Source organism: Branchiostoma lanceolatum, chromosome 12 (genome assembly GCF_035083965.1).
Source record: "Branchiostoma lanceolatum isolate klBraLanc5 chromosome 12, klBraLanc5.hap2, whole genome shotgun sequence".
In the NCBI taxonomy this organism is placed as follows: Eukaryota; Metazoa; Chordata; class Leptocardii; order Amphioxiformes; family Branchiostomatidae; genus Branchiostoma; species Branchiostoma lanceolatum.
This window is the reverse complement of record NC_089733.1, coordinates 15,303,874-15,319,211: the sequence shown is the minus strand read 5'-3', so window position 1 is coordinate 15,319,211 and position 15,338 is coordinate 15,303,874. Positions and strand designations below refer to the sequence as shown.

Here is a 15,338-nt window from a genome sequence, read left to right as displayed (position 1 = left end):
ATTTTAGACAACTGATGATGAAAATAGTCATTACGATCTCGTGTCTCCCATTGAAAGGTCAGAGCACCGCTGTCTGGCGTCTTCTGGCGTTTGATTGCTCAGTCACGGCGGCTCTAGAGACAAGGAATCATGCCGGAGTTTTCTTAATTGCTCCGCGCGGGGATAGTTGACGTGATTCGACATGTCGAAGCCCGGAGTACGCGCGCTTCTTTCATACGAATCACTCCCCTTGGAATCCTCTTTATAACATGCAAATTAACGAGATTATCAGGGGACGACTGATGATTGGTCGATGGCATGCCGAAGGAGGCATTTAGTTAGCTCGGTAGGCTACCGGGCACGGAGGTGAGCAATGAAATTGGTTATTTTCTTCCACAGAGGAATGTAGGTTTGGCTTTATCTAAACTAGAGAGGTATAAAACTTGTTCTTTATTTTGATAGTACAATAGAATTCTTTTGTACAAAACCTTGTAATATGTTTTGTCGTATTTTAGTGTAATAACTTAGCTTAATCTACACTAATATGATTTTAATTCGTATCATCCCCATTGGTTCTTAGACTAAAACTGATCAAAATCTCAGACAATGATGATGACATGACTAGTAGCAGATGGCGACTTATAGATATCATTGACGAACAGGGAATACTTTAAAGATGCATGCAAGTTTCTTCATTCGATCTATTGTTTACGAATGTGATGGCTAGTTCCCCGTCGTCGAGGATTAGTGGGAAGCAGTTTACGAAGTGTTTACGAATATTGCAGCAGTGAAGGATCACAATAATGGATGTTGTTTTACTGGCTATGGCAACCCAACTCAGTTCAATTCACTTCGACAAACAAACTAACAATCAGACAAACAAACAAACAAACAAACAAACAAACAAACAAAGGATGTTAAACTAAAACAACATCCTACTGATGAGAACAGGTGGACAATAGGGCAGAAACTCCATGATGTGCTTGTACAAAAATAAATACAAATGGATTAATGACAACGAACTTTATTGAAAAGTTAGATGACTAAAGTATACGAAGATAAATATGCTATTGTATTGTATTCGATATGGCATAATAGACAACGGAGTCCAACCTCATTGCAGATTTCTAGATACAATAGAAGAAGATAAAATTTCGGTCATCTTTTATTAATAGAAATGTTATATCATATTAGTTTATCATATGTGTTGTATCATATGGCATATCAATAAACGTTATTTTATTGAAATTTGCCGACATAGTCTACATGTAAACTGTAAGTTATCCAAACCAGTACTAAAACGCCCATATATTTCTTGATCGTGACATGTAAATGGCGAGCTAGGCAGGCAGGTCTTAAGCTTGTTAAATCCTGGTGCCTTCTATAATCCTCTCCAAATGTGTATCTGCTTCTGACTAATGACAAGGGTCGAGATCTTTGACACGAGTTTGCAAACAAACTCCATACACCATAATAAGAGCTGTAGACGTTTCATCAAAGCCGCAATCTTCATTTATCTAATATTCTCACTGCACGAAAAGTGGGACTTAACAATGATGGTAAATGTCTGGTCAGTCTGGTAATAGCTGCTTTTTCTCAAACAGAGCAGGCATTTACCACCATTGGTAAATCCCACTTAAATGTAGAAGGCAAAGCTGTTTCCTCTTTCGAAGACGAATTGTAACACATGTATGTCCGTATGCCTACGTGTGATGCGATATCCCATGCACATTAGTAATCATATCTTAGGCTCTTCATATTCCACTCGACAGCGATCACGCTGCGACCACGCAGTGACCTAAATTGGATTTGTGTAACCCTTGACTTCATCATAGGGATATCTTCCAAAATATAAAAGTATGACAGCAAAGGTCAATACAACACAGAGCGTAAAATATTCGCTTTTCTTTATCTATCAGATTCGTTCAGTGCTCCGTCAAATTTACGATTTAAGTCACAGCGAGGTCGCTGTCATAGTGCAAGAGGGTATAAATCACAAATCTAAATGTATTTCCGAGAGATGTATTGTGTGGCTTTTCATGTCAAACGTCGTTTGAAATATTGTCAGTCTGAAAAATGGTTCAATCTGTCGACACACATCGTGATGGAGCCGGTGTCAAATCTGCCTTTGATGGCAGAGCGTTTTCCTTCACACGTTCGACCTGTCGCCAGAAACTTAATCACTCACCACGGAGAGACAAAAACAAGGCGGTGCCAGTAGAGAGAAGTCTATTAATGATGCGAGCGTAAAAGGGAATTACCATCGCCGACATAGCTGTTGATATGGCTTATTCAGTCCCAACATGATGCTGCCGAATCCGTTTGATGGTCTAGTAAAACATAATTTTCTCGTGAAAGCGTTAACGGTATGAATTCTGCTGCAATCTGGTATCTTTCACACGTCCTCACATCGTCAAACATGGCGTGTCTAATACGAGTGCACCGTGCGAGGAAAGCAAGTATTAACTTAAGCCTGGCTGTAATAAAAACGTGCAGAGTTATGCAAAGGGATTACCAGTAGCTACATAGTGGGTGAAGCCTTTGGCAAACGATGGCGATGGGGAGAAGGCTTTTTGCACACAATGTCAAATTTATGACCGTGTTTGAAGCTGGTGCTTTGAGGGCAGAGCTTGATTTAACATGGCTACAGGAAGGTGTGTTGAGCTTGGAGGTGCGACATTCATCCATGTATTAACCCAGCTGACGGACACTTAATCAACACACACTACACTTTTCTGTTCAAACACCGCAAAATTGATAAAACAATCCAAATGTTAACATCTGGTTGACAGATAAACGCATCACGTGTATCGTGCCTGGAAGTAAAAGCGTGTTTGACTTTGAACTTTCATTTTTTTTCATAAGACCCGATAATCAACCTGCAACTAAGAACATACGAGCGATTTTTGTATGTATTAGATAAATACAGAGGATCACCTTTGGGTTCATCTACATATGAGATAGACAAGGTAATATGTTTGTAAAACCGGTGAGCCACTTGGACTTGTTTGAGCACCATAGAGAGCCGCTGGGAACGTTCTGATGGGCTGGTCGTGACTGCTGAATGCGCCATTCTTCGGAAAAAATCACTTTAACCCCTAGGCACAGCCTCTTATGGTGCTGCTGCAGACGGAGGCAAAGGCTTCTGAATCTAGATGATCTAGACTGATTACTATTGGTAAAACTACTGATGGGGTATATTATTTCTGTACCCGTGTCGCTGTTGGGCGTTAGGAACAAATCTAGAGGATATGGCCAAATACGAGACAATAGATGATGATTGCAACTTATATGTAAGTCTTTCAACCCCACACGCATATCTTATGCCACGTGTACACGTACAGTTGAGGTTGCAAATGCCAGTTGTAAATTAAGGTACTACCAGAATATTGCATTTTGACGGGAAAGATAGCAACACCGTAAATTCTGTGTGAAAACTCAGGGACCCAGGACTAGAGTTCACTATCTACAAGTCAAATCTTACAGGCTGATGCACGACTCTACTTTAGCAAGCCTTTCAATCACAACCGTTGCAATGTTGACATTCAAACCATGTTTACAGAGTGTGTATGACATTTAGGCTTCGTTTGCTTAGTTCAACACTTGTCTTTGAGTCTAATTTAGATATAGTTTGATGCAGAAACAAGCCCAGGATTGCCCCTCTCCCGTTAATATGTATCTTACGTTGTCTGTTTTGATAAAGCCTACGAATGATACTTAGGAACAGTTGGGCTGGTTGTAAACTACACACTCGTAAAGAGAGAGCAAACACCTTCACGTAAAAGAACTAGTATTCCCGGCCACTAGGTCCTTAGTGGGCTATGAACGCCTGCTCATCGCGGAGGGATACAGAGGGAACTCTCTGTACTTCATCCGGCGGACTAATCCATGTTCATTAAGATGTGCGTCGGTACCTGCCGTTTCAGACGGTTTCCAATTTAGATAAAATTGAAGAACGATCAAAGCCCCTGAACAGGCTACAATTTACAAATTCAAATTAAACTCACCTTAAAACTTTATTATTGGAACTTAACTTGCATATAGACATATCTTTTTTCTGTTAGCGATCATGGAAGATTGGACTTTGTAATTTTAGCAATTTCATTACTATCTATCTGCTCGTAGATGGTTTGATATACTGTTGATTATAGTGGTGGCATTACTTTAAGTCATATAACCTGATTGCGAAACATTATTGTCCATTGCGTTGTTAATTCAGCGATTGAAAAAATAATGTTACGATGTGTATCGGTTTCAACTTGCAGACGCAGACATGATCAGGAACGCGGCCCACTATGTAACAAAAATTGGAAATATTCTTGTGAACAAATCTTAATGCAAATGACATGGACAACCACTTTTCAGCATATTTCCATGATTAATTCTTCTATTTCTGGCATGTCTGGTGTTTTTGAAATATAATGATGAATTTAGCCAAGTTTGTAGGGAACTGATAAAGCGGATTTCCCCCGTTCAAAACTCCTAGAACTCGGGTAAGGAGGTTTGGCAGAATCTGTAGTGAACTGTAATCAGGCACCCCACTGGGCAGTTGGGCTGATAAGCCATATGTGGCCCACACTGCCCCAACTGCCAACTGGCCTTGTATTCTTTGAAAGTTCACAGTTTTTAAACATGTTTGTGTCGTTGTTGTAACATTCCTTCCTGGATACTGGTATGCAATTCTACAATGTTTATTCAACTTACTATGTAAAGAAATTGTCGAAAAATTGACCTTCCGTATTGACCAAATCTTACATAGTGCAGCTTAAACTAAATCGTTTGTTCAGCCCCTTCTATTGCCTAGTGGCACATAGCGCAGCAGGTTTCCTCGCTCAATAGCATGGTATATCTTTACAGGGAGGGGAGGCTTTAACGTGCCCGAATAACTCTCTCGATCATGCCCGGGACCCACATTCTACATCCATTCCGAAAGACGGGTTCAGGCCCAACCGAGATATCCTGACCCGGGATTGAACCGGGGTCTCCCAGTTACCAAATAATTCTATCCAGGAGCTCAACTGTGAGGTTGCTACCAGTTGAGCTATAGGGGCTTCACTGCTACCTCAATTACTGCAGTGTTATTGCAGGAACCGTTAAAGGTGGCTGTTACGCAAATGGAACGCTTTACGTTCATTTCGATCGTGACGAGCCATTTCATGGTAGCTACTACCTCAATTGCAACTGATGGAATTCGAATAACCGTGGTCTGTTGACGCGACGTTGTGTTTTATAATGAGACTGTCTGAAGTGGTTTGTTTGTGTCGGAAACGTGTGACTTCCACATAACCTTAGATATTTTATCGATAACCTTTATTGTACAGATTGTAAAAGTCGCATCAAAGTACATGTACAGTTTAAGAAACTGACAGGACCTCGAATACTGATCTACAACTACTCTAATTCATAGGTTCGGCTTCTTCTCGTCTCTTTGATGTTAAAGATATAGATTGAGATGAGTTTGTTTAATAAAGTATGTTCAAAGCACAAAGAAAAATGAATTGAAATATTATACATAGATTTCAAATACGGAAACATTCCTATGATATGATCAAAAGAATATCTCTATCGTTACTATATAGCTTACAATCTACATTAAAGTGGACTTCATATTGTACCGCATTCAAGTTACACATAACAGTGTAAGTTATCATGATAAATATTTTTTTTCTTAATGCTTCCAACTTTATATACTTTTAAGCGATTTACTTGCACTGCATAGTTATGTTTTATTTCCTGCGTTTATGATGAAATGGTTGTAACGTTTGGAATGACAATAAACTTAAAGCCCTATTTGATAAGCTACGCTTTTGGGCTCAATGACAGATTTTCACTTTCACATAAAATCAGCCATTGCAAACATGCTGATTATGGAGAGGGTTGCGGATCTCTTTATCAATCAACATCTGATTATTCATTTGTTTGTTTGTTTGTATGTATGTACCTGTGTGCTTACTTTGTCATGACAAGATGCGCTGTGAATACAAGATGTACAACTTGAGTACATCGTCACTTTGTCTTTGTGACCGGATTCTTCCGTGAACGAAAAAAAGACCGTGCTGGACAACAGTACTTTCTTCTTTTCCGGGTCTTTGTTACCGTATTATTTGCTGAATGAAAAAAAAAAGTGTTTTCTTCTGTTCCAGGTGTTTGGGCCATCTCTTCACTGGCCAGTTTCCCACCCATCGTGGGTTGGTCCACCTACCAGTTCATCCAGGGAAAGGCTATCTGCACCATCAAATGGTCCACAGACGTCTCTTACACCCTGTTCATCCTCCCTATCTTCATCCTCCTCCCGTTCTCCGTCATGATCATCTGTTACTACAAAATCTTCAAAGTCGTTAAGAAGAACTCGCAAAGAATCATGTCCCACCACAGGAAGACTGAGTTGAACCCCACCACGCCGGGTAGCACTCCCTCGTCTAGTAAGAAGTCGTGGCAGCATGCTAGAAAGGACTCTGACCAGTCGACGGGAACCCCTCGCGTGCCCCCCACCATTACCATCGACTCCGCAGACTCCAGTGACGTCAACAAAGATGGCGCCCACGATTCGAACAAACCGCTGCTTACGAATCACACAGCAGCAGTTGTAAAGCCGACTGAAACGTCGCAAAGAAATTCCAAGGGAAAATCCAATCCCCATGAATCCGTAGGAGAGAATCATAATCATAAAGCCAAACATTGCAGCACAGAACAAAACGACCTTGCTCAAAACAGTTGTGAAAAGAAGTCTTGCGAGTCATTGAACAAGATTGGAAAAGATAACAATGTTTCCACAGTCAGCTTGGCGTGCAAAGGCCATAACACACTGATGGGTCTTGCCTTAGAGAGAATAAACGAAGAAAACAAAGGAGAGGTACAAGGGCGAGTACGGTGCTACTCCGATATCAGTGCTACAAAGAGGAAGAAAAATTTCCTTCGCCCGACTCTAAGTGTAAAGAACAGAGGTTCCTTAGATGAAGATGATTACTCTACTGCAATCGAGTTAAATGAGATCATAGTCAGCAACGACATCATTTTGCATCACCCCAAACTGTTGGCAGACAGCAACGATACATCTGCCGTAAACACAAAGAAGGTTCCTGCAGTCCAGCGCACCGAAAACGGCCCCGTACACACAAATTCAAGAAAATCTAAACAGGCTCTAGAAAGCCCAATGAATACAGGGAAAAGTGACATTGATATCATCGTCACTTCTCCAAGCCCAAATTCTAACAGAAACGCTGAGGTCTCATCGAAGAACAATAAGACTACGAAAGGGAACCATGTGCACAAAACTACTGCCACGATCGAAGGATCTGTTTCTCGAAGATCAGGCAACCTACAGGGCAAATCATCTCCTCCTAAGACAAGACGCTTCTCAAAACCGACGAAAAACAACTTAAAGTTTGACTGCAACGCGGAGAAGTCCCCACGAAGACTCTCCGACCCGTTCACGATCTTGACATTGGAAAGTAAGATAATGAAGGACCAGAGCGCGTCGCGGTCTTCTCTGAACGCTACCATGGGGCCCGTCAGCATCCTTCGAAAATCCTCGACGGGGAGCTGTTCCGGCGACATCGGCTGTCATCGCAGTGACACGCTCAGTCCGAGACCGAAGGAGAAGCTGTCAGCAAGGCTGTCGGACCCGGAAAAGTACAACCGGATCCGGCTGTCCATCGGGCACGTGGACGTGGAAAGGAAGCGGAGTCACAGCCTGATCACCTCCACAAGCCCCAGTCTGCTGCGCAGGTTCCAGTCACCAAGCTTCATACGCAAGCGCCAGGGTCCGGGGGTGGATGATGTCAAGGTACGATCATACTGTTGTGTTTTACGTCGATGAAGGTAAGATAAGCCAAATGGCAGTTATTCAAGCAACTGAATATGATTTTGGAAACGGTAAGACGTTTTAAGTAGCATCCACTGCCATCCGTCAGTGACACTGAGCGAGATTTGTCGATCAGCAGGTTTTTAACCACGAACTATGAATTGATATGCAAAACTGGTCAATTGTGTTTTTTTGATTTATGGGGAAATAAACTGTCCTCCAACTCAATGAACTGGACTCGAAGGAATTTTCAACTCAATCACGGTCCTCTTCAGCTATCTGACCCAATCGCTCTGGACACGTGACGTTATGCACGTGTGACGTCAGCTATTGGTCAAAGGTTGTTGAAAGTCGGTATCGGCCCCCGACCTGACTTCCAATAACCTTTGACGTCACGCGTGAATAAAGTCACGTGTTCAGATCGATCGGGTCAAACAGCATTGAGATGAACAGTTTATTTTTATTTGATGTGTCTTACAAACTCAGGTGAAGTTTAGAACTTTTCTTGTGCGATGTATACAGTTTTTCATCGATCAGTGCGAATACTTCAAATTTTGAAAGATAATAACAGCGAAAAAAAGCTACGATGGGGTTTAAAGCTCATTCCAAAACTTAATCCAGCTAGCAACTGTTTTGCTCGTTTTTGTTCCTGCTTCTGCTTCTGTTTGTGCTGATAAACGTTTGATTAGATCTCATCTAGTCACCTGAAACTACCGCAGAGTCTGGGTGGGGTAATTACCTTAACGAGTTTTCGTTATCTTGTGATGTGGTTTGCATTTTGGCCGAAGAACAAACACAGAGACAGCAGGGGCTATAATGGTTATGATTATCGCACCAATCTACTGAAGGGAAAGCGGTCCCAGAAGATACTGATACCGCCCTGACTAGTTCAGAGCCAGACACTGCCTATCGCGTTGGGGCCCACGGGAATCCCTCTCGACCTTTGCGGGAGCGGGTCAGTTACCAGCGGCTGAAATTATCCAGATAGAACGCGCCGATATCCCCAGCAGCATTCATGAAAATACATCGCTGATCTTTTGCCACCTTTTCCGGAGAGTTGGTATCCCTGAAAGGATATTTGAAAGTTCAATTACCCTCTTGATTAACCCAAGCTACAAGTTTTAATAACTTGATTTCCCAGTTTGTTTGTTTGAAAATCCATAGGGCGTATTCAGTCACGTGACCCTCCCTCTAGCAACGAGCACTGGCGGCCATGTTGGTGCTCACTTGATAGTGGAGCCCTATGGAACTCTCCGTATAAATAGCAGATGTTTTCTACGCCATTCACAATTTCCCTTCGGAACGTTTTATCTCACAATCATGGTGTTTTGCCTCGTGGTCAGATGTTTGATTGGGACTGATAAAGCACACACTGATCGGGTAACAGTAAGATTGGTTTGGCGTTTCTCGTGTAGGTAAGGGAACATACGAAGGGACTAACGACTGAAACAAAAGTGGATTTCTGACATACGAACAGCGGATCTAAATAGTTGAAGTTTGAGAATCAACGTGAGTGTATGGAAACCTTTGTATCTGGTCGAAAAGCAAATTACAGGCCCGTTGTGTAACACAGTCGCGGCACCGTGTAGTCGTTGCTTGAGATCTGATTAAACCTCCTTGTTGAGATACGTTCGTAAACTGGCGGGTCTTTCAACGTCGAACTTTCCCGATCATAACGTACTCCCTGTCAACAAAATTTTTCACGACACTCAAGACACTGTACTACGTGGTTGCAGGCCTTGGAACACTTGTATGCTGTGAACTGATTTTATGCGTACTCTGTAAACAGTTTAGCGGCCATGTTTGTAGGCAGCTGGGGAAAACATTTCCTCGCTCGTCGATAATGGGTCATTTCCAGTAGGTGAAATTGGATTTTTGTAGCGAAAAGGATGTGAGGCTGGAGACTCTTTGCATATAATAAAACAGCGATCAGACGACTTCGCATTCCTTGGAAATTTAGAGACCGTCGGACACCGAGAAACTTCGCTGCCGGGTGGGCACCAACATGGCCGCTCACGGAGGGCAGGGGTGATGACGTCACGTGAATACGCCCTATAGGAAGTGGCCTTCTCTGAGGGTTATTTGCATTTTAATTGGTTTAGAATATGATTTTCAGACAGTTTCCTAATCTTAAGTTAAAGTTTTCCAAAGTAATTGATGAATGACTTTAAGGTTTCCTCTAGAATATGCTTTATGTAATTCTAAGAAGATGCTCAAAAGTCAAAGGACAACGTATATCATGTATTCCAATCTTTTTCTTTTTCAGGTCACCAAAATTCTACTCATAGTCATCTGCGTGTTCGTGGTCTGCTGGGCCCCCATCAGTTTAGTCAACTTCGTGGAGACCTTTTTCCGTATCCAGATCCCGCCTATTCTCGACATCATCACGGTCTACATGGTGTTCCTAAACTGCGCTCTCAACCCGGTCATCTACGGACTCATGAACAGAAACTTCCGGGATGGTTTCAAGGATTTCTTCAGGAAGTGCAGAGGGAAGGGCGAAAACGAGACGAGCAGCGGGAAGAAGTCACGAGGTTCCGATGGCAAGATAGTGTGAAGATCAAAATGGCTACGCTAAAGGAGAATGTACGAAATTTCCGAGACGGTTTCAAAGACTTCTTCAGCAAGTGCAGAGGGAAGGGCAAAAACGAGACGAACAGTGGGAAGAAGTCGCGAGGCTCCAATGGCAAGATAGTTTGAAGATCAAAATGGCCCCGCGAAGGGAGAATGTACGAAATTTCCGAGACGGGTTCAAAGGCTTCTTCAGGAAGTACAGAGGGAAGCTTAAGGGCGAAAACGAGACAAGCGGTGGGAAGAAGTCGCGAGAATCCGGAGGCAAGATAGTGTGAAGATCAAATTGGCTACGCCCAAAAGAGGATACACAAATAAATGTATGCTGTCTGTGTTCCACATGCATTGCATTGTAGTAATCCTAAGAAATCAAGCTCTACATGGGTTCCCCTAATAACGACCTGTGTGGGGGTATGATGGGGTATCCCTTAGACATCCTGTCTGTCTAAACATTGGACCAAAGCCAAACCACTGACTTTGAATTCACCAACTATCCTATAACACCATTTTCGCCTTTCATCAAGGCATGCTGCCAGTCTGTGGCACATAACTTGGGACACGCATCAAGAAAAATAAGCAAGAAATAAACACACCAACTGATTAAACTTCCGTTCTCACTGCTGCTCTGGAAGTGTTAAAGAGTAGCCGATGTGGGAAAGTTTTAGAGTTGATATATCTCAGTCGTCAGTGAAATATTGTTGGTTCCTCATATGTCTTGTTTAGTTTTAGTTCATCAGTTCTGCAAATGAGAGTTTAGATTAATATATATATATTTATGTGTTACATATATTTATGGGCATTGCCCCTCTACGGTGAAGGCGACTATTATATTCAAAATATATAACTGCGAAGACATGCAGACAGACCAAAATTGTACCTCCCTGCGAATAAGTAGCATTTCCCATTGACCCCATGACCTGGAATGTCTGTCAGCTGCCAAATAAAATAAAGCTCCATAATGACAATTTCTATCAACTAAAATCTATACTTCTTGTCACTTTTGCAATTTTCACCTTCATTTTCTGTCACTGTGGTGAGACGTGCCAATATATGATCATATATATACCGTATGGAAATAAAATACGGAAACAACGAAGACACACCTAAATCAATGCCTCCGCACACGGAGGCGATGACATGAATATATTGACAACTTGTGGAATACTGGTGATCCTGACTAGTGCAATAAAATCGTCAGACAGAAAATCAATGCACGAGTTTCAAAGTCTAGGAAAGTTTAAGAGAGCAAGGGGGGCAGTAAAAGAATAAGTTGTTACTCTTTAAATTGTATCTTTACGTGTCGTGGAATTTTGACTCTGACGTGTTCAGTTCAATGTTTCGTTCGCGAGAAGAGATACGAGCATAAACTGAGCATACATATCAGCCTAGTTCAGTGTACTTTCACATAGCTACAAGTGCCAATGGTAAAGGGCACCTCCAGCTACATTGAAAAACAAAACTATGTGACTTAAACAGACCTCTACCGAGACACTCGCTATATGTGCATACTGATTTTGACATGATAAATATGAGATCCGATACACAGTGTAGTACTATTCAACATCAAGAACATTGGAGCCAGACGATGATATGTATTTGGCGACGCTATGTCGCAGTGATCAATAGTTATCATTATGATAATGGACATATGGATATAGTTTTGCACGATAAAATCTTTAGCCGCTAGACGATCTCTTATAAATCGTAAGATCTTTTTATGGAAATATTTCATGACAACATGACAATGACAGTCAACTTTTGTCCCAAGACAGGAGTCTCTCATTCCGAGCTCAAAAATATGAATCCGACATATACCCTTAAATCAGACATATTAGTCCCTGCCCATATCATATACATTCGCCATATCATTTCATGACAACAACCTTCATGAAAAAATATAAAAAAGAATACATTTCACCTTCACTACACATGCAATCATTGCTAGCCTTATCCAGTATATTTGAAGTATGACGAAACAAAATGTGTAGCAGATACGGAATATTTATCCAGAAAAAATTATTCACTGTATAGATAGGTAATGCATAAGAATTATCATTGACCTCATTTGTTGTAGCTCCTCACTGCTGTTACAGTATCAAGCTGCAAGCAGATGACAATCGCACCAGTAGTATATATCCGGACAATATATGCACAACGCGTGCAATAATGTGTTGTCTTTTTGAGAAAGTTGTCGTTTGCCATGTGACGCTTTGTTGGAATAGTTTGTACAAATCATGAGTTTGTTTTCTGTGGTATACACTTCTTGTCATGAGAAAAATGTAGATGAACTAATAGATATACTATGTTTTGCCATATGAACGTCTATATTTTGTGAATAAAGGTTTGATATTGCTAGGGTTACTTGAATGTGTACATTTAGCACTCAAAATGATGATGAGTAAGATTCCGTTGTGTTGTTATATTCGAAATTCACCTGCAATGTCATCTCTCCAGCTGATCGCAATAAACTAAAGCGCACATTGATGAAGAGGCGTTCTTGTGTTTCTAACTTGCACGTGACAACAACGATAGACAGTTTCAATGAACGCGTCTGCCTTTAAAGCTTATGCTATCGTAACTATACTCTGAATCAAAGTCGAACTGCAATTGCCTACACTAAACTTAGATTTACCCCAATTTTCGACTGATCAGCTCCAGTCTTTGTCAAGGAATGAACAATCCACGGTTTCTGTGACGTCACGTTATGCAGATAGATCACGTGACTCGTTGATCAGTGGATCATATGTTGCAGAAAGTCTATGGCGCCCCCCGTCTCTGTTCAGGGATGGTTGTAAAGCCCGGATGTAGATGGCCTCTATCGTATCTATAATTTTTCTACTGATTTTTGATAGAATATGTTTACGTTTTGAAAGCTTAAAAAGTCCAAAAGACATTACAATGTAAAAATCTAGTTATTTTCAAACATATATTCAGTACAAACCAAACCGCAGGCGAGACAAGCGTGTATATTCGAGCTAAGCCCTAGTGTGATTTTCTTTCCCCGTACAAAACAGTGGCTTCTTTTAGTCTTGTTCAGTTACATACTAAAGCAATATTCCTGTAGGCAATCTATACAATAAAAGAAACGTACATAAGGCCAGCCGAAATGGCAGACTTTACCGCCTTATCTGTACTACTTTGGACCCTTCCAATCTTACAGATTAAAAAAAAAAGCACTGAGGACATATGTACAGCATTTTGTAAATTGACATACACATAAAGGCACAAGAACGCAGGCAGACAAACCAAAATTGTACACTTTATCTGACCCAACTTTTACCTACAGTACTGAGTTTACCACAGTGACTATGAATAGACGGCACTGGCGACATCGTGCGGTGATATACGTGTGATTCAGCACCAAGGACATAGCAAGCATGAGCACGTCATAGCGTTGTAATAGTAGCAGTTTGATAAATATCGCTAGGTGGCGTTTGAGAGCAATAAGATGCAATACTCCACCAGACCACTTGTGATGTAATACTGCATAAGGCCATAGCAACACATCCATACATCCACTGGTTTTCGAGGTAACTCCAGAGTGAAGTTGAGTGGCATTGAGTGAAGTTGTAGGGCACTAGTGATACTAAGTTACCACACTAGTGTCACTTTCTACACTTCTTGAATACAGGGATAAAAGACCTGTTAGCTGTGATGCCATTTTTTGTCGCTTTTAATCTTGTTCCAACGTTTATGGTCTCTATTTTGAAACTTTAGTCATATTTTTGTCTTGTCTTGCCCATCTTTTTGTGCTCTCACGATAGGTTTCTACAGGGGATCCTGGATGCCATCCATCCATTTCACTTATTGTGGCCTAAGCGGTACGATAGTACGTGTTGTGATTACCAGGTCATATTTTTGGTGATGTTTTACTCAAAACTACAACATCACCAACTTAAATGGTTTGAAGGGAGTAGGGGGGGGGGGGCAAAATGTGAATAATGTAGTCCTCAAAAAACAAACGTTAACCATAATTTCATGCGCAATTTTGCTGCAACCACCTTGATAATGGAACATATAATTCTACTGAAATGTTCTGTCGATAACCAAACGTAAACTGAAATCACGTACCTGCAACCAAGTCGACACTGTCCTTGCCCAATCAATACCCCCGATTAGCCCCACCTGATTGCAACAAGACATTACAGCTTTATTCATGTTAGCCTTTCTTTCTTAGTTAGTAGAATTTTAGGATTTATTTTGTATGTCTATTTTGAATTGACCGTACGAAAGTTGTCGTACTTTTTGTCGCGTCATTCCGTAGCACTAGCAGTCTTTAGAATAGTCCCTTGTTCCACTTGTCACCTTGGTTAACTTGCACTGTCTGTATACTTTATTTCTAGACATTGTTTCATGTTGCAATAAGTTCTCGGGCAAGAACTTACAAATGAAACTCAACGTTATGTCATTAATACCAATCAAGATTATAATAAAGGCATGGCTTCCATTACCTGTGTTGAACACCAAAATCCATCATGGCGGCCGGGCTTTTTGTCGTCTGACGATCTCGTACCCAGGGTACCATGCCGCAAAGCGCCTCGCTCATTTTTTACGACAGCTTTTCACGACGTTACGTCACGTAAAACTCCGTCAGAATCATTTTGATCAGAAAATCGTCAAACCTCCAAGTAGTATACAAAAGTAAGTTTAATTAAAATCAAATTCAACAAAAGTTTGTGAAACACGCACAATATAGTTTAATCACGTGAAAATTAAATCAATATATTTTACCTGTTTCAGGCCGCTCAGGTGTCAGTTACATATGCAAATCATTTACCTTTGGAATAATCCAAATGTTGTAGTAATTTAGGGAAACTCTACAGTAATTATCTACTCTTAAACAGGATTGCAACATTTATGGTGTATAGGTATGCAGCTACCATAGGCGTCAGAGTTTGATAAAAAAAGAATCAACTTAGATGTGCATGACTTTCTTCCGTTTATGACCGGAAATGTAAGGTGATAAATTCAAACATGAGAACGT

General features: G+C 41.2%; 1 protein-coding gene and 1 long non-coding RNA gene across 2 annotated transcripts in view; one reads left to right on the top strand and one right to left on the bottom strand.

The window, feature by feature from the left end:
- The window catches only part of LOC136446453 (uncharacterized), a 51,910-nt gene extending 41,151 nt beyond the window's left edge, over positions 1-10,759 (top strand). Inside the window, exons 3-4 of the mRNA XM_066444823.1 lie at positions 6,123-7,765; positions 10,050-10,759. Coding sequence (XP_066300920.1) covers positions 6,123-7,765; positions 10,050-10,340 — 1,934 coding nt within the window. The 3' untranslated portion in view covers positions 10,341-10,759. The remainder of the gene's footprint in view (positions 1-6,122; positions 7,766-10,049) is intronic.
- LOC136445553 (uncharacterized) overlaps positions 1-14,858 on the bottom strand; it is a 59,808-nt gene extending 44,950 nt beyond the window's left edge. Inside the window, exons 1-2 of the long non-coding RNA XR_010757417.1 lie at positions 14,806-14,858; positions 14,426-14,479 (exon numbers count right to left, since the gene is read on the bottom strand). This is a non-coding gene — a long non-coding RNA (uncharacterized lncRNA). The remainder of the gene's footprint in view (positions 1-14,425; positions 14,480-14,805) is intronic.
- Between the last annotated feature and the right edge of the window lie 480 nt (positions 14,859-15,338).